At 41.2% G+C, this 18,197-nt stretch overlaps 4 protein-coding genes across 4 annotated transcripts; 1 reads left to right on the top strand and 3 right to left on the bottom strand.

Annotated features, from left to right (window-relative positions):
- Positions 1-1,187: 1,187 nt before the first annotated feature.
- On the bottom strand, positions 1,188-2,845 carry LOC116194847 (receptor-like protein 19). The gene is made up of 3 exons (XM_031523749.1): positions 1,589-2,845; positions 1,438-1,496; positions 1,188-1,356 (listed from the first exon to the last, which is right to left on the bottom strand). Exons 1-2 carry the CDS (start codon positions 2,812-2,814, stop codon positions 1,463-1,465), a joined length of 1,260 nt encoding a protein of 419 aa, XP_031379609.1. The 5' UTR covers positions 2,815-2,845; the 3' UTR covers positions 1,188-1,356; positions 1,438-1,462.
- A 174-nt stretch (positions 2,846-3,019) lies between these two features.
- On the bottom strand, positions 3,020-4,692 carry LOC116194038 (receptor-like protein 6). The gene is made up of 2 exons (XM_031522761.1): positions 3,134-4,692; positions 3,020-3,026 (listed from the first exon to the last, which is right to left on the bottom strand). Exons 1-2 carry the CDS (start codon positions 4,690-4,692, stop codon positions 3,020-3,022), a joined length of 1,566 nt encoding a protein of 521 aa, XP_031378621.1.
- Positions 4,693-7,928: 3,236 nt separating this feature from the next.
- Positions 7,929-10,994, bottom strand: LOC116194037 (receptor-like protein 7). The gene has a single exon (XM_031522760.1). It carries the CDS (start codon positions 10,992-10,994, stop codon positions 7,929-7,931), a length of 3,066 nt encoding a protein of 1,021 aa, XP_031378620.1.
- A 2,107-nt stretch (positions 10,995-13,101) lies between these two features.
- LOC116194036 (receptor-like protein 18) lies at positions 13,102-16,146 on the top strand. Its single transcript, XM_031522759.1, has 2 exons — positions 13,102-14,842; positions 14,955-16,146. Exons 1-2 carry the CDS (start codon positions 13,102-13,104, stop codon positions 16,118-16,120), a joined length of 2,907 nt encoding a protein of 968 aa, XP_031378619.1. The 3' UTR covers positions 16,121-16,146.
- Positions 16,147-18,197: the final 2,051 nt, after the last annotated feature.

The raw sequence follows: 18,197 nt of genomic DNA, 5'->3' as shown, positions 1-18,197 counted from the left end.
TTTAAATTTCATCACAAGATTCAAGTACCGTTGAATAGACTAAAGAAACAGCGACAATGGCATCAAACTGTCTATCAAGTATGAAGAAGCGATACTTCTACATAATTTTATACTATCTGGTAAATTCTTTGAAATTAATGTCCATTAAGAACTTTCAATTATGTTATTTCAGTATTTTTATTTTTATTTTACCTTATAGTTTTTTTTTTCGATTTTATTGATAGGGTAATGGTACATCAGATGTCCAGAAGTCAAGATTTTTTTTTAAAGAATAGTAAATTGATAATTATATTAAAATGAAGAGATCTAGTAAAATTAGATAGTATTTATTCTTTTGTAGTTTGTCAAAAATAATTCATGTTTAGTGGTAATGGCATCATAATTTCTTTTAATTTTATCAAAATTATGGAAATTTCCCTCGCAACATGCGCGTTTTCATCTATTTTAATTAACAAGCTTTCCTTCAAGATAGGCCCCATAGATATTCTAATGACTAGTCCAGTCCAGTTCCACACACATTTCCAGGACTAGATTTCAAAAAAAATAAAAATTCATGTACAAATTATCTGTCTTTGTCTCTTCGCTGGCTCGTAAAATATTAATTAACGGCTCATGAGCAGCTCTCCGTGATTGACCTTCGTAGTGTTGTTATCGTCGCATCACTGAAGCACTTCATTGCCGTTCACCTCAGGAGTTTTTCTTGGTCGGCAGCATATGGGTCAAAATTCAATATTGCTTGCGGTTGTTTAGCCCCGCACGGATGTTTAGCTGCGGTTCGGTTATGGTTATGGAAAACGACTTCCATTTAATAGAAACAAAAGTTTTATAAATTATGAAATGAGCCCTAGCATTTTTAAAATTCGAGCGCAACCCCGACTCCCAATCCCATAGATACGATCAGGAGGTGGCCCTAGCCTAGCGGTATGGCCCCATTCTAGGTCCCAGCTCTGGTCTCATGGCACTGTCTTACGACACTAACAAGCTGGTCTACGTTTTACTTGAATCGTGCATATGTTGTTTATTTGTGAGTTCGATGAATTCCAATACGTTTGGCCATAGGTCCCATATGGGATTGTCACTCATCTGTAAATCTCACACAGTCATTTCAGCTGTTTTTAATCGCTGCGAGTTTCATAAATCAAAGGATAGCCGGAAGAAGTTCTAGAAAAGTAATGATTTCTGGAAGCTAAGGAGCCAAAATTTTACCACGACAGACTTTCATTGATAACTATATTTTCACAGAATATATTACACGTGAAAAGCATATCTAGCAGGATACAAGCTCAAAAACAAACGCAGATCTTATTTAAGCCTGATGATATAGGTTCTTCTGCATAGCATGGTTCCGTCCACTGACTGCAAAAGAAGAACTAGAGTTAAAACTGATTATCCAGACATAATATTTCTAACTGGAATTCCTCAATTCTAATTGAGTACCTGAGATAAGAAGGATGAACAATATTTACTGTTTGAATTCTTTGCATATGAGCACGTCCCTGCAAAGGATACAAAGACAAGCAGAGTTGGGAGATTGCAGAAGGAGAACAAGGAGGAGCTCCAAAAGGAAATCCAGAGAAAGAGTACTCACGTATCTTCTCCTTTCAGGTCCAGTTCATCGTGTAGCTCCTCCTCGGTTTCCTCTGCCTCTTCTTCTAATTCCCCGACCCAATTCAGTTCTGCTGTACTTTCCTGCCTTCTCCCATGCATGCGTTTTATAATCTTCTTGATTTTCTCTGCGAACCAAGTACAATTTTCTGAAATGAAAACACATCCAATAGCCATCCCTATGAGTAGCCCACTCCCCCACCCTATGAGAACTGGTTTCCAGTCAAACTCAATCCACGAGTCTGTGTCCTGATCTCCTTCCGACAGAGATTCCGGCTCTGAAGCTTCACATTTTCTCAGTACAGGATCTCCACATAGCCCTTGGTTACCCTCGAAAGAGCTCTTAGGAAAGGTATTGAACTGTTTCCCGCTGGGTATCGGCCCTGAGAGATTGTTATAGGACACATCGATGACGGCAAGGAAGTTGAGCCTATTCAGCTCTTGAGGAATCTCACCTGAGAGCCTGTTTTGAGACAGATCCAGGGATTCCAGTGCACCGAGGTTTCCCAGGGAAGGCGGAATATGGCCAGTAAGGAGATTGTTTGAGAGGTTTAACAAATGAAGTGCCTTCAATTCGCCTATAAGATCCGGAATGTTGCCTTCAAACATGTTTGCAGAAAGATCGATGACTGTGAAGCTATCTGATATCTTGGGGTAGTACGTCTCGATACCTTTATTTATCATCATCATAGAGTAATCGTATTGGCCGTAAGAGGTGTACAAGAAAGGCTGAGGTGGCAAGCATAGTTGAGATAAACATTGCTTCATATAAGACACTTTCCCTGTTGAATTGTTGACAATTTGCATAGATTTCCAAAGTTGGAAGTATTCTCGAGGCAAATCACCAGTAAATGAATTGCCCGACAGGTCAATTATGCGCAGCCTCTGGAAGGAGTTTGAGTTGGGTTTCCCTATAACACCATGGAAGCGATTGGATCGCAAAATGAGGACCTGTAACTGCGGGAGAGATCCTAGCCAAGATGGAAATATGTCACTCAACAGATTATCTCCAAAGTCGATGAACTCTAGCATCGAGTAGTTGGCCAAGGACCTCGGCAACTGCCCTTCAAGTTCATTCTGGCTGAAATCGATCATCTTCATTTGAGTTCCATTGGTACGGATTTCCGGAATGGTTCCGTGGAATCTATTGCTCTGCAGATTCAACACTGAAAGAGTATTGCTGGTATTGCCTAAACAACTTGGAAGCATGCCACTCAGGAAGTTAGAAGACAAGTCAAGTGTGACTAGGGAACTCAAATTACACATCGACTCCGGGAAATTCCCAGTGAGTCCATTGTTTGAGACCAGATAGAATCTAATCGATGCCGGTGGAATAGGGACCGAACCTTGCAGGTAGTTTGATGAGAGATCTAGAGCATCTAGCTTCTTCCATGGAAGTGTTCTCATCACCTGATCAAATCCTGTTAGCGCATTGCGTGAAAGGTTCAGAAACTGCAGAGTGCTAACACTCATGTTAGAAAACCACTGTGGTACTTCTCCACGGATATTGTTATTGGACAGGTCTAACCTGCCCATCTGCGTTTGATCTTTCAGGAAACTTGGGAATTCACTCAAATTGCATGAACCAAGCCCCAGAAGAAGAAGTTGAGGGGGGGTGACGTTTTGTTTTGTTCCAGCAAGGCACGACAGCTCATTCCAGGATAACTGTAAAATTTGCAACCTCTTCATCTGAAGAAAGGTATCGAGCTCGACAATTCCACTCAATAGATTCCCAAAAAGCCAAAGGAACTGAAGATTTTGGAGTTGAGAGACTGAAGATGGTATAGGGCCATCAAAATAATTGCTTGAGAGGTCAAGAAAACTTATCTGAGTCATGTTTGTCAAGCAAGATGTGATGTGGCCCGATAACTGATTATCCCAAAGATTCAGTTTAGCGAGCCGCGGGAGATTTACTAGCTCAGGTGGGATTTCACCCTCTAACTCATTACCAGCTAATCCCAGAGTAACGAGGTGGGACAAATTTCCGATCGAAGAGGGGATCTTACCTTGTAAGTTGGTTTGCCCAATATAAAGAGTGTCGAGCTTGGCTAGCTTCCAGAGCCACGGCAGAGAATCAAGTCTTTGAGCTGTGAATGGGTTCCCTCTGAAACTTAAATAGGTCAGCTCAGTGAGGTTACTGAAGGAACTCGGGAATGATCCGGAGAAATTACATCTCTCTACGTTTAGGAACTTCAAGGATTGAAGATCACCGAGGGAATCCGGTAGCTCCCCAGAAAAGCTTGTTGTACTGAGTTGCAGAAACTGAAGAGGGCTGGTCGAATTGAACTCGGGCAGGTGCCCGGTGAGATTCCCATTGGAGACCAAACTAACGTACTCCAACTTGGGCAATCGAAAAATACTAGCTGGAAACACGCCATAAAGGCCACATGACTCTAACGACAGATAAGTCAAAGAAGACAAGTTCGCTACCCTCACAGGGACTTCTGATGATAAGTCCACATTATCAAGAGCGAGCACTTGTAGGTTGCTTAAGTTCTGAACGAGGTTGGTCAAACCCAGGCTTCGAAGTTTGAGCAGTCCTGCACAAAGTTCAGAAGTCCCGTTGCAACCCAGATCAAGTGTAACCAATTTGGTCAATTTGGAGATTTCTGTTGGGATTTGGCCAGAGAAGACGGAACTGGAAAGATTGAGATGGGTCAAACTCGATAAAAGCCCAACCCCAGATGGGATTTCAGAGTTGTTGAAGTGGTTATCAGCAAGATTTAGCCTTTGAAGGTGAACTAAACGAAAAAGGCTACTGTTCGAGTTGATGGAGCCATACAGGCAGCTGCTACTGAGGTTGAGTGCTATTATGCGACCAGTGGAATTGTCACACTCGACCCCTTCCCACGAGCAGCAACTCGATGATGATACGTTCCCGGCACTCTCGAGCTTCCAAGATTCGGTCTTGGGGTATGCGAGGGGGTCTCTCGAAGCAAAGCCCCTGTCAACAGTGAAGCTGTTCTTGAACTGGAGAAGGGCAGACATGTCTGCTCCATCACACTGAGGTACGGGTACAGATTGAGACCGAGACTGCGAGCAGAGTAGTTGCACAAAAAGAACCAAGAAGTATAGAGATGAACACATAGTCAGTATTCAAGTTAACAAATTGTGTGCGCTTCACTTGATACTGCAGACTCTTATAGGCATTCTGCATTCCTCAAAAGAGGAAAAGACAAATTTGTTTCCGGTCAAAGTACGATGTTTTAATTAATTCTTGCTGAGGTTATCAGTTAATAGAATGTTGCTTGTGATGTCTCTTTGTTCCTCAATTATTGTTTTTCCTTTGGTTAGTGCAGATAGCGTTTGATGAGCAAAATATACATAAATTAAACGCATCCCCTCTGTTGTGGGGATTCTATCTTATTCGGGATGTTCATGACCAGATCTACAAGTATAAACAAACCACTCACTTTCAAGTTTCAATCACCCTGCCACAGTACATAGAAAATCTGTGGTTGCAGCAATATAATATTACTGCGTGTAATGACCGTGACTTTTGTCCCTCAAATTTAAATTTACAGGGACCGATTTGTATGAAAGAAAAGTTAAAGGACCAAATGGGTGAATTAGCCAAAAGAAAATTCAAGAAGATACATACTCGGTCTCCTGTAACGTCGTAACGCAACGGGAGGAAATGCAAATGAATGACCGACTTCAATGGTAGCGGTCAAAGGTCAGCCATTAGCTTTAAGGATGCTAACTCGATTCTCTCAATTCTACAGCAGAAACAGAGAGAACAGGAAGAGACAGAGGAGACAGAGAGAGACGAAGGCAACACGGTGGCTCCGAAAGCTGAGGTGTAGCTCGCTAGGTTTTAGAGAGAAAAAGCCTGAAGGCTCGTTAATGGAAGATCATCGTAGCTATGTTATTTGATTGGAATTGCTGAATAATTTCATTGCTTAGATCAATAGGATGCTATATTCAAAATATCGCATTCTAAAGTCAGCTGCAAATATGACGAACATAGGATTTCGAGCTAGTTTTTTGACCTGTTTTCTCCTTATTTTTCACTTCCGTTTGATTCTAAACTGTAGCCTGTTGTTTGAGGTTTCCACATACACCTAGAACGCAAAAATCCGAGTCCTGTGGAGATAGAAACACTCTCCCGAAATTGGCCTGATATGCTGTGCAGTGTTGTTCGTGCTTATGACGCCCAACAACTTCGGGAAGCTCGTGTGACATGCTCCAATCTCCGTTTTACTAATTTTTGAGCCTAATAACTCGTATTTTAGTTTCCTATTTTCGGTAATTTTCTGGGATTATTCTGGAAATATAAGTATTTAACGTATTTTTGGAAATAAATGGAAGTTGTCAAGTATTTGGGTCTCATGAGAGTTGAAACATACCCTTGGGTTTTCTGTTGTCATTTCCAGATAATTCAAAGACAATTTACATACTGAATTTCATGTGTTTGGTATTGATTAAGTCAATTTCGGCCTTTTGAGTAGAAAATATTTCTTTTCCCTAAAAATTTGGGTTTCGAATCATAATATTGATTTTTGAAAGTGCTGAATTTTGATAAATTATATTCAGATTGTTCAAATGGAGTCATGACCCATTATTGGCAAATGGGGGTATTTTAGTCTTTTTCCATTACGAGGACTTTTAGGATCTATAAGGTTGCGTTAGAAATTTGAATTAGTAGTTGATGCTATATTTCAATTTTAGGTTCATTTTCTTGATCCGGATCTTTGTCTGTGAGTTGATTACTACAGAGGTAAGTAGCCCGAACTCATTTCTATTGTCTGCAAAATGAAGAAATGAAATTTCCATGCATGTCATGAAAGTTATTTGAAATGTTATGTTATTGAAAAATAACTATTTTATTCGAGCATGAAATGATTTTTGTGTTTTAAAAATAAGGATCAAGTATCGAAACATTAAGACACGTGATGTTGTTTTATCGAATGAGTTTAAATGCCACTGATTATGGATATCAAATTATTGGTTTTGAGAAATATAGATTAAAGGACTATTTGTGAAAGTCTTGTAAGATATGAAAAATTTGGCATCCTTAGATTTATTATATTTTAAGTCTCATCTACCTACTACGATATGAGGTATTGGCGATACTATTATTCGGGCCGTGCTAGCGGCTAATCTGCTATTCGGGCTGTGCTAGCGGCTAAATTGGTATTCAAGCCGTTCCAACGGCTAATTTGGTATTGGGTTGTTGCTAGCAGCTAAACTGGTATTCGGCGGGTCTGCGTGACAGGACGAAGTGTCACCGTAGTGTCAATGGCGATGAGCAGATTTGTTTTGATATCGATGATCAAATTATAGAGTTTATGTATACGAGTAAGTTTGAAACACTTAATTTAAGTAGTGGAATTTATTTGAATGCTATGATTTATAGAACTTTGATTTAGTGATGCGTTTAAAAAGTTTATGCTGCACGATTTATTGTATGGAATTGATTACTATGATTGTTTCTTTTTACCAGGTATTTAGAAATAAGTTGAACTTGTTCATTTGACACTTGATTCGGTAAAGATGAGTTTCGGTTAGCATGTGGATCGCTCACCCCTTTATTAAAATTTTCCCCTCGGATTCGGATTCAGGAGATCTCAGGAGATTCGGAGGGCTAAAGTTCTAGAAGGTCCTCATCGGGAACTAGAGGATGTGGGATTTCCGTCATATCTGACTTACTAGAGTTTAGAAGTTGTCAAAAGTTTTAATAAACCACTTTAAGACTTCGTTTTGTAGTGACGTACTTGGAGATTTTTCATAGCTTGCTATTAGGAATTGTTTCAACCCAGTAGTTAGCGGCCGGTCACATCCTAGTTTTGTGTGGAGATGGGAAAAAAGGTGAAAAGAGGTATATTTAATCATCTTTTGGACAAAGGCACGGCATCATTATCGGTCTAGAAGTATTGCAAATTTATAATTAATAATTAATAACAGAAGGAAAAAAAAAAAAAAAAAAAAAGCACTCCGCCTTGCCATTTTCCTCTGGAATCACCCCTGCAGATCTGTTATGCGTATATGGCTCTGGAGGTCTTCTGCACCTACAGAGCTTAGCTCATCTCAAGGAATAGACTTAACAAGGGCGAGACTCACTGCAAGATTACGACATGTTTATTGTTTCCGCTTGCACTTCTCACCACAGGGAGTATCGTATCAGCTCAATGAATACAATCTCTCCCAGCTTGTAGAATTTATGAACAAAAATACCAAGGACTCTTAATAGTTAACAGAAAGAAAAATCAGAAAACGTACATAATTATCGTACAACTACAGTAGCAAGCTTAATACATCCAATCTTAGCTAAAAAGCTATAGGTGTAACCCCTTGCTTGTGATGAAATTCCCTAACATCATTCAGTTCCTGCGGTTGAGGCGTCTCTTTCTACTTTTCCGCCTTCTTCTCCTATGCTCCTGCACCCTCACAATGACTGCTGCGAACCAACCATGTTCATCTGAGATAAAAACACTCCCAATAAGCACCCCTACGACTAATCCACCTCCATAACCAATCACAACTATTTTCCAGTCAAGCTCGTACCATGAGTCCGAGCCCTGCTCCTTTCCCGAGGTCCCAGTTTTCCCCGCTGGCTCCGTATCTAAACCTCCACATCTTCTTGATATAACATCTCCGCACAGCCCCTCATTTCCTTCGTAAGCGCTCTTTGGGAATGTATTGAACTGTTGTCCCCTGGGTATTGGGCCTGTGAGATTGTTGTAGGACACGTCCAAGACCGCGAGAAAGTTGAGCCTGAGTAGTTCCTGAGGAATCTCCCCGGAGAGCCTGTTCTGAGATAGATCGAGTGATTCGAGTGCCCCGAGGTTTCCCAGAGATGTTGGAATTTGACCCGTCAGGAAATTGCTTGAAAGGTTTAGCAAATGAAGCTCCTTTAGCTCTCCAATAGTGTCTGGAATCTCTCCCTCAAACATGTTCCAAGAAAAATCCATAGCTTTGATATCTTCGGATATCTTTGGGTAGTATAACTCAAGACTCTTAGTGATAATAGTCATGGAATACTCGTAATTTCCAAAGTAGGTGTATTCAAGATAGTTAGCAACCTGTAAACTTTGGTTCATATAAGATAACTTGCCCAGGGTTGTGTTGACAACTTTCATCTCTTTCCAACTCCGAAAGTAGTCACGAGGCAGCTCACCAGAAAATGAATTGTGAGAGAGGTCAATTATACGGAGCTTCTGGAAAGCAGGATTAGAACTAGGCTTTCCAATGGAACCATGAAATTGATTTGCCCGCAGAATGAGGACCCGCAACTCTGGGAGAGATTCCAACCAAGATGGGAACGTGTCATTGAACTGATTGATTCCGAAGTTAATGAACTGCAGATCTGGACAATTGGTGAGAGATCTCGGTAACTTCCCTTGGAAATGATTCTCAGCGAGACTGATCATCCTTAGCTGCATCCCAATCGCATGGAACTGAGGGACAGTTCCATGAAACCTGTTGCTTTGCAAATTCAGCAACAAGAGAGAATTACTGATATTTCCCAAACATTGAGGAAGCTCACCACCAAGGAAGTTGAAGGACAGGTCGAGAATGACCAAAGAACTCAAATTGCAGATCGATGCAGAAAAGTTCCCAGTCAGCTTGTTATTGGAGACAAGATAAGATCTAATCCATGGTTGTGGAATGGGGACATGTCCTTCCAACAAATTCGACGTGAGGTCTAGAGTGACCAGATATTTCCAGGGAAGAACAGCCGGCCTCCTGTCAAATCCTGTGAGAAAATTGTAAGAGAGGTTCATGAACTCCAGATTATTCACGCTCATGTTCCATACCCAATTCGGTATTTCTCCGCTTATCTTGTTGTTGGATAGGTCTAACCAATCCATCACCTCCTGATTTTTCAGGAAGCTCGGAAACTCGGTCAGATTGCACCCAGCCAATCCAAGGGCTTGGAGTTGAGGCAGCCTGGAATTTGTACCATCCCTTGTGATGAGTGAGAGTTTATTCATTGACAACTGTATGACAACCAGGTTTTTGAGCGGAAGAAAGGTATCAAAATCTAGAGTTCCGATCAGATTGTTCCCGATAAGCCGAAGGACTTGAAGGTTTTGCAGCTGAGAGATTGTAGCCGGTATGGGACCTTCTAATTTGTTAGTACAGAGGTCAAGAACTGTCAACTGAGTCATGTTCATTAACCCATTTGGGATGTGGCCTGACAGCTGATTGGTCCTGAGGAATAGCTTAGAAAGCTGGGTGAGGTTCATCAGCTGAGGTGGGATTTGACCCTTAAGCTCATTTCCAATCAAACTCAAGGTAACTAGTTGTGACAAGTTTCCGATGGAAGATGGGATTTCACCTTGTAAATTTATTAACGGAAGGCCCAAGGTGGTGAGTTTGGTCAATTTCCAAAGCCAGGACAAGGAATCGAGTGTCTGAGCTCTGAATGAGTTCATCTCGACATCTAAGTACATGAGCTCGGAGAGGTTACTAAATGAAGACGGGATCGAGCCAGAGAACTGGCAGCCGGCTATATCTAGATATTTCAATGACTGAAGGTTTCCAATGGAATTCGGTATGGACCCAGAAAAATTGCAGCCATAAGAATTCAACCTCAGATAGATCAAGGAGCTTAGATCACCAAGTGAAACTGGAAGCTCCCCAGAGAATTTTGTGACGGCCAAATCTAGAATCCGAAGAGGACTAGTTGAGTTGAACTTGGGCAGGTGCCCGGTGATATTGTTGAAGGACAGGCCAATTATTTCCAACTTGGGCAGTTGAAAAACACCGGCTGGGAATTCACCGTAAAGACCAGTCTGAGCCAAACGCAGAGTCCGCAACGAATACAAGTTCGCTAATCTTTCGGGCACCAATGATGATATATTCACGTATTCGAGAAAGAGATCCTCGAGGAGGGTCAAGTTCTCAACTAGGGAGGTAAAACCCTGGCCCTGGAGCTGGAGCAATCCTGTAGAGTTGGGATACACATTAGAGCACAAGTCAAGTGAGACCAACCTGGATAGTTTGGATATTTCGAGTGGGATTGGGCCCGAAAAGCCAGAGAAAGAGAGGTTGAGATGGGTCGAGCCCGAAAAGAGCCCAAACTCAGTGGGGATTCGAGAGTAGTTGAAGTGATTATTGGCGAGGTTGATCCTCTGAAGGTGAACCAGACGGAAGAGGCTACTGGTGGAGTTTATAGAACCATAGAGGAAGCTGCTGCTGAGATCGAGTGCTATTACACAACCAGTTATCTCCTCACACTGGACGCCATCCCACAAACAGCAGTTCGAGGATGTGCCGTTGTTGACGTTCCCGAGCACCCAAGATTCAGTCTTGGGGTACGCCAGAGGGCCCCTTGATGCCTCAGCGGTGACAATGAAGCTACTCTTGAATTGGAGCAGTGCAGACATGTCTGCTTCATGACACAAGGGTTTGGCAGAATCTATGGAAACTGGGGAGGCCATATAGACAGATGGACAGCATGAGAACAACAATAGCATTTCAGTGAAGAAAACTGAGAGGTAGAAAGACAACGACTTCATATTGTCCGAGCTAGTAACTACTCAGCTATGTATCGAATGAGTAAGGAGAAGCTGGCTAGGAGGCCTTTATATAAGGAAATTTTGTTCATCAACAGGTATGGATGCCAGATTCGGTCTCAGCACACGATGTTTTAATTTCCAGAACCAAGACAAACAGAGGACCCCAATGCATGGACTAATGTCATCTCACGGTGCATTATCTTCGGTGTGTAGTAGGCGTCACGAAGACGGTGCTCACAAAGTCAGTGTGTAGTAGGCGTCACGAAGACGGTGTTCACGAAGTCTTTGGTTCCACATGTGTCACCATCCCAAAGCGAAGTTATCACATTCACAGTTACTTTGGAAGCAATGGAACGCTGTCCCCTGTGAGGAGCAACTTTTTGACAACTAAACCAGTGGTCTTGCTTTCACAGTAGACTTCAGCTCCAGATCAGGTCTTCTCCGCATCAACATCATCTCAAAAAATGAACGCCCGTAAATGAGCTTCTACATCTCTATTATTGTAACACTTCATTCGTCTCACTTTGGTATTTCACAATTGCCCTTAATTATCACATAGTATTCAACTAATTACAACCACAAAATTTAGGAAAATTAAATAATTTTATCGAAGTAGTGGAGTACCTACGTTACGTGTGGAATTATTATAACAAATATGATTTTTATTCGTTTATATAGAACATAAATGAAATCGATATTTGTGTTGTGAATAAAAAAATAATGATAATGTATGCTACCTCTAATTAATTTAAATTTTCAATTATTACAAAGTGAAAATAATAGAATTATCATTATTTGTAGGATTAATTACCTAAAAAAATGCACAAACTTTTTTCTTAACCTAAAAATACACTAACTATCAATTAGTATCAAAGTACAACATCAACAAAATTATTGGAGTTTTTTTATTCCGAACGGGAAGCCCTCAACAACGGCCACTACCGCTCCAATTGGGGTCTCCGGCAACTTATGTTGTCGCTGGTGGCCCCAACTGGTGGGGTGGGGGAGGGGGTTGTCATCAATTAGTTTTTTTAGAAAATGAAAATGAGTTTTAATTAAAAGAACTTTTACCATCTCAATATCAATATATCATATACTCACAATTAAAAGACAATAAATCAATATGTTAGTATTTTTAAAATTAAAAATGATCGTCATCATCATCTATAACACATACTCATTGCAGTCATAACTCAGGATCCCGCGCAGGGTGCATGCATGGTGTCTAGTTCCAAAAATAATATTAGAGTATTTATTAATATCATACGGGTGGACATCTAATATTTATTAATAATTCACACATACATGATATGACACAACTTTAAACGTGTCTACTGTATGATTTTGGCCACTGCCGTTTACTGTGGTCTAAATAAATGTTGTATCAAATCCTCATGGACGTTTTGCCTACTCTGTTGCACATACGTCGACCGACTTCCCAATTTGCTTGCATTAATAAAATCCGCGCATAACACGGCATGTTATCTACTTTTCCCAATTCCTGTCCATCCCTTATCTCAGGAGAAAAATCCATGAGAGAAAGCAATCAGTCAGTCAACCAAAGCGGCACCAACTTGGAAGCTCATCATCGAGTTACTTTTTGACCATTGATCAGAACCGTGCATGCATTGATTTGGGGCAGAAAATATTTACTCATACTTCAGCTCCAAGACAGGTCTGGAGGCAAACAACCAGGATTAAATGCTGATGAAGTCATGTTCCTGGTAGACTTTCAGCTGGTCCATGCCCCTTTAACTTTCTCACGTGGCGACCGGGCAGGCCTAAAGCTTCCATGAATGGCAGTACTGCACATGTTTGGGAACCTCGGTCACTCTCATGGACGTGATAACCGCAACATAGAGTATCTAGACTGAACGTGAAGACTCTGCGAACAATCGAAGCACGCAGAGGGTTCGGTGGCTGAGTCCTCATGGCTTCATCTGTCCACCTCTGGATCCTTTTTGTGCACCTGCTCTGCCTATGTTCCCGGACTCGCTCTGTGACTCTACCCGATTGTCATGGAGAAGACATGTCTGCCCTGCTTCAATTCAAGGACAGCATCATCATTGATGAGTCCGCTTCCAATGAACCCCGTGCCTATCCGAAGACGAAGTCCTGGAAACTTGACGGTACTAATGGTTCCTCACCGTCAAAATGCTGCTCCTGGGATGGTGTTGAATGCAGTGACAACACCGGCCTTGTAATTGCACTCGACCTCAGCAGCAGCTATCTATATGGCTCGATTGACTCGAGCAGTAGCCTTTTCAGGCTATCCCATCTTCGTAGAATCGACCTTTCAGATAATGACTTCAATCAGTCCCGGATCCCATCTGAGTTCAGCCTCCTTTCAGGTTTGACCCATCTCAATCTTTCTGATTCAGCTTTCTCAGGCCAAATCCCACTGGAAATCGCCAAACTTACGGGCCTAGTTTCACTTGATCTGAGTTGTAACCCAGATTCGGACACTCGTAAACAAGATCTTGAACTCCCAAACCCTGGTTTAAGCACTCTTGTCCAGAGCCTGACCAACCTCGAAGTTCTCAGTCTCAGTTCTGTGGATATATCGTCTGAAGTGCCCGAGAGTATAACGAGCTTGTCTTCTTTGAGATCATTGTTCCTGGACCCCAGTGGAATTCATGGTGTTTTTCCAGCTGCTGTTTTCCAATTGCCCAAGTTGCAGCACATCAATTTGGCACATAACAGTGATCTCAAAGGGCAATTGCCCTATTTTAACTCGACCAGCCTGCTTCAGAGACTATGGCTATCTTGGACGAGCTTTTCTGGGGAGTTACCCGCTTCACTTGGCAATCTTCGATCATTGAAAGACTTAAGATTAGACAATGCCCAATTCACTGGACCATTACCAAATTCCATTGGAAACCTTCATTCCCTGAACTTCCTAGATATATCATTCTGCAACTTCCTGGGACCTATCCCGAATTCCTTTGGCAGCCTTACCAAGTTGACCTACTTAGATATCGGGCACAGCCAATTCATTGGGCAATTACCGAATTCCGTGGAAAACCTGCATTCCTTGAATCACCTAGATATATATAACTGTAACTTCTCAGGATCGATCCCATCTTCCTTTAGTAACCTTACCGAGATCACCTATTTGGATGTCAGAGAAAACCAGTTCACACCTCGAGCACTTGGTTCGTTGTCCTGGCTCTGGAAGATGACTAAGCTCAACACTTGGGACCTCAATGACATGAGTATATCAGGTGAAATCCCGGCTACAGTTGGAAATTTGTCCCAGCTTGCTTCACTGCAATTGGATGGTAACCAGCTCAAGGGTCAAATCCCACCTTCGATCGGGAATCTGAACAAGCTTTTTTCTCTAGGATTGAACCGGAATGAGCTAGAGGGACACATTCCCCTGCAGCTAATGAACTTCACTCAACTTACAGAACTATTTCTCGGGTTCAATCAAATGTCCGGTTTTATCCCATCTTACCTGATGAATTTTACTCAAATGACTCATCTTGACCTCTCAAACAATAAATTTGAGGGTACGATACCATCGTCAATATCCCAGCTCCAGAATCTCATACTCCTTCGGCTTTCCAGGAACAACTTGAGTGGAGCTGTTGAGCTTGACACCTTTCTTCAGTTCAAAGAGTTGGGGTTCCTAGAGCTGTCATGGAACAAACTGACGTGCCTTCCCGCAACAAAGAGAAATCTCTCTCTCCCTTCATTTGACTATCTCGAGTTGGCTTCGTGCAATTTGAACGAGTTCCCGAGCTTCCTAGAAGATCAAGAGTATACTCGTACATTAGATTTGTCCAACAACAACATTCATGGAGAAATACCCCAGTGGGTGTGGAATATGTCTGTGGAGTTTATGAATCTTTCACACAACTCCCTACAACTCCCTAACAGGATTTCACCAGAATTTGGCGGTCCTTCCGCAGAACTATGTGTATACTCTAGATCTGACATCAAACTTGTTGCAAGGACAAGTCCCGGTTCCATCTGCTTCGATTCACTCATATCTACTCTCCAACAACTCACTGACAGGGAAACTACCGTCATTGATCTGCAATTTGAGTTCTCTGGTCATCCTAGATTTGTCTTTTAACTTCCTGGGCAATACCAGTGATACTCTGTCAGTATTAAATCTTCAAAGCAACAGATTTAGTGGAACCATTCCTCAGTTCATCAGTAGTGGGACTCAACTGAAGATGATCAGCTTAAGCCAGAATAATTTTGGAGGAAAGCTGCCGAGGTCATTGGCCAATTGTTCAAGGCTAGAGTTCATCGACTTTGCAGATAATCAGATGAATGATACATTCCCGTCTTGGTTAGGATCTCTTCCAGAGTTACGGGTTCTCATCTTGCGATCAAATCAGTTGCATGGTGCCATAGGGAAGCCTAACTCTAATTTCTCGTTCCAAAACTTGCGCATAATTGACCTGTCTCGAAATTCATTTTCAGGGAATTTGCCTCTCGGGTACTTCCAACATTGGAACTCCATGAAAGTTGTTGATAATATAACTGGAGGAATGTCGTACATGCAGGAGAGCTTCTTACCCTCGATTCATAGAGATACTTCCTACTACAACTACACCATGACGATCATCAATAAGGGCCTTGAACTTTACTATGCCAAGATATCAGATGTCTTCACAGCCATTGATCTTTCTGGGAACTTGTTCACTGGAGACATCCCGGAAGTCATCGGGGAGCTGAAGGAGCTTCATTTGCTGAACCTTTCCAACAATTTCCTCACTGGTCAAATACCAGCATCTCTGGGAAACCTTGGGGCTCTTGAATCCTTGGATTTGTCTCGTAACAGGCTTTCAGGGGAGATTCCTCAGGAACTGAGCAGGCTCAACTTTCTCTCTGTTTTTAATGTGTCATATAACAATCTCACAGGGCCCATACCGAGAGGGGAACAATTCGAGACATTCCCAAATAGCTCGTTCCAAGGGAACAAGGGACTGTGCGGAATTGATCTATCAAGGAAATGTGCAGAATCAAAGATGGAGCCGACAGGACCTCCAACTTCAGAAGCCGACAGGACCTCCAACTTCAGAAGAGGGTGAACACTCGGGCTCATGGTACAAGTTTGACTGGAAAATTGCTCTTATGGGGTATGGAAGTGGATTAGTAATCGGGGCTGTTATTGGAGGCGTTCTGATCTCAGACCAACGTGGTTGGCTTGCAGCAATTATTGTCAGGGTGCAGGAATATAGAAGAAGAAGACAGAGAAGAAGGAGAAGTCGCACGAACTGAATTTAGCCAGAGAATATGTCTTCAGTGTTATACATGCTTCTTGCTATATGTGATAGAATAAGTGCGCGTGTTTGTGCTAAAGTCTCTGTTTGTGTAATGTTAATCGTCATCAGAAGCAATAAGAGGTAGTAATAGCTGCTTTAAGGGCTGGTTTACTTAACAATGATCGATGATGTATGATAAGCACTTCTAAGTTGGTATAGCACATGGTCTGTCTAAATGAAGCCTTCACCAATTCGAGTGATGACTTCAGGCTCAACTTTCTCTCTGTTTTTAATGTGTCCTATAACAATCTCACAGGGCCCATACCGAGGGGGAAAGAGTTCGAAGCATTCCCAAAGTGATCGTTCCAAGGGAACAAGGGCCTGTGGGAGTAGCTATATCAAGGATATGTGAAGAATCAGAGATGTTTCTGACAGGAACTCCAACCTCAGAAGAAAAGGGTTCATGGTTCAAGTTTGACTGGAGAGTTGTTCTTGCGGGCTATGGAAGCGGGTTGGTGATCGGGGCCATCATTGGAAGTGTTCTTATTTCAGACCAACGCGGTTGGCTTGCAGCAGTTATTGTCGGGGTGCAGGAATATAGAAGAAGAAGACAGAGAAGTAGGAAAGCACGAACTGAACTTGTTCGGATAATATGTGACAAAATAAGTGCATATATTTTGCGCTCCAGTGTCAGTTTGTGCGATGTTAATGGTATCAGAAGCAGAAAAAAAGGTAGTGATACGGCAGGTTAGCTAACGATGATATAAAGAAAAAAACACTTTAAAGATATCACCAACTAACAAAACTAATGGCCTGCCTGAAGTGAAGCCTTCATCCCTTCGAGGAAAGGCTTCAGCCATTCTTATCCAGCAGACAGCGTAACATATTTTGTATATTGTTGAGCCCCACCTTTCTTGCCCTTTTCCCTCAACAATTTTTATTCCCCAGCTTGTCTTTCCCTTTTGAAATTAAATAACACCTAAATAAATAAATATCTATATGTTAAAGACCAAACATGTCTGTTATTTTGCTAGACTAGACGTGAACTCTTCAATTTTAAAAACGTGGGTTTTTCAATTCTTTTCCATTTTATAACTTATACATTAACGTATTAATTTCAAATTGTCATTTTTTAATAAGAATTATTTCATAATCTTTATGATCAAATTTATTATTTAATCTCATAAATAATAATATGAAAGAAAATATAAATTATAATAATATATATTAATATATATAAATGTTTAAAACACTATATTATAAAATTCATTTAAAAAAATTTATCAAATTTTATTCGGTGTAACGCACGAGCTCCGCGACTAGTATACATGAAAGCAAGATACAAGATGGGCCCGGCCATATGACCTCAAAACGCTCAATTTCTAAATGAAATTTTCTCGATTTTTTTAGTTTTAAATTTTAAATAATTTTTTATTATAAAATTAGCAACAAAATTTGGCGAAATTATTTTTCCATTACAATATTCCATTTTAAAAAGATAAAAAAAATAGCATCAAATCTTTTGGATATCACGGTAATCTCCAATTAAAAGCAATATGAATTTTCTAAATGTAAGTTTCTTAGTTTTTTGTATTTTTTATTTGGGCAAATTACAAAAAAAACCCAAGTTTTGTAAAATATCTCAGTTTTGTCCTAAATTTTGTTTTGTAACAAAAAAAATCATAAGTTTTCTAAAATGTCTCAAAAATGACCTCCGTTATAACTTCCGTCAATTTTTGCCTACGTGTGACCTACGTGGACTGTTAAAGGGACCCACTAGCCTACGTGTGACCTACGTGGACTGTTAAAGGGACCCACCATCAGCAGCAAAAATTGACGGAAGTTATAACAGAGGTCATTTTTTAGACATTTTAGAAAACTTATGGTTTTTTTTGTTACAAAA

Source organism: Punica granatum, chromosome 2 (genome assembly GCF_007655135.1).
Source record: "Punica granatum isolate Tunisia-2019 chromosome 2, ASM765513v2, whole genome shotgun sequence".
NCBI lineage: Eukaryota > Viridiplantae > Streptophyta > Magnoliopsida > Myrtales > Lythraceae > Punica > Punica granatum.
The sequence above is the reverse complement of the archived record's forward strand: the minus strand, read 5'-3'. Positions and strand labels throughout refer to the sequence as shown.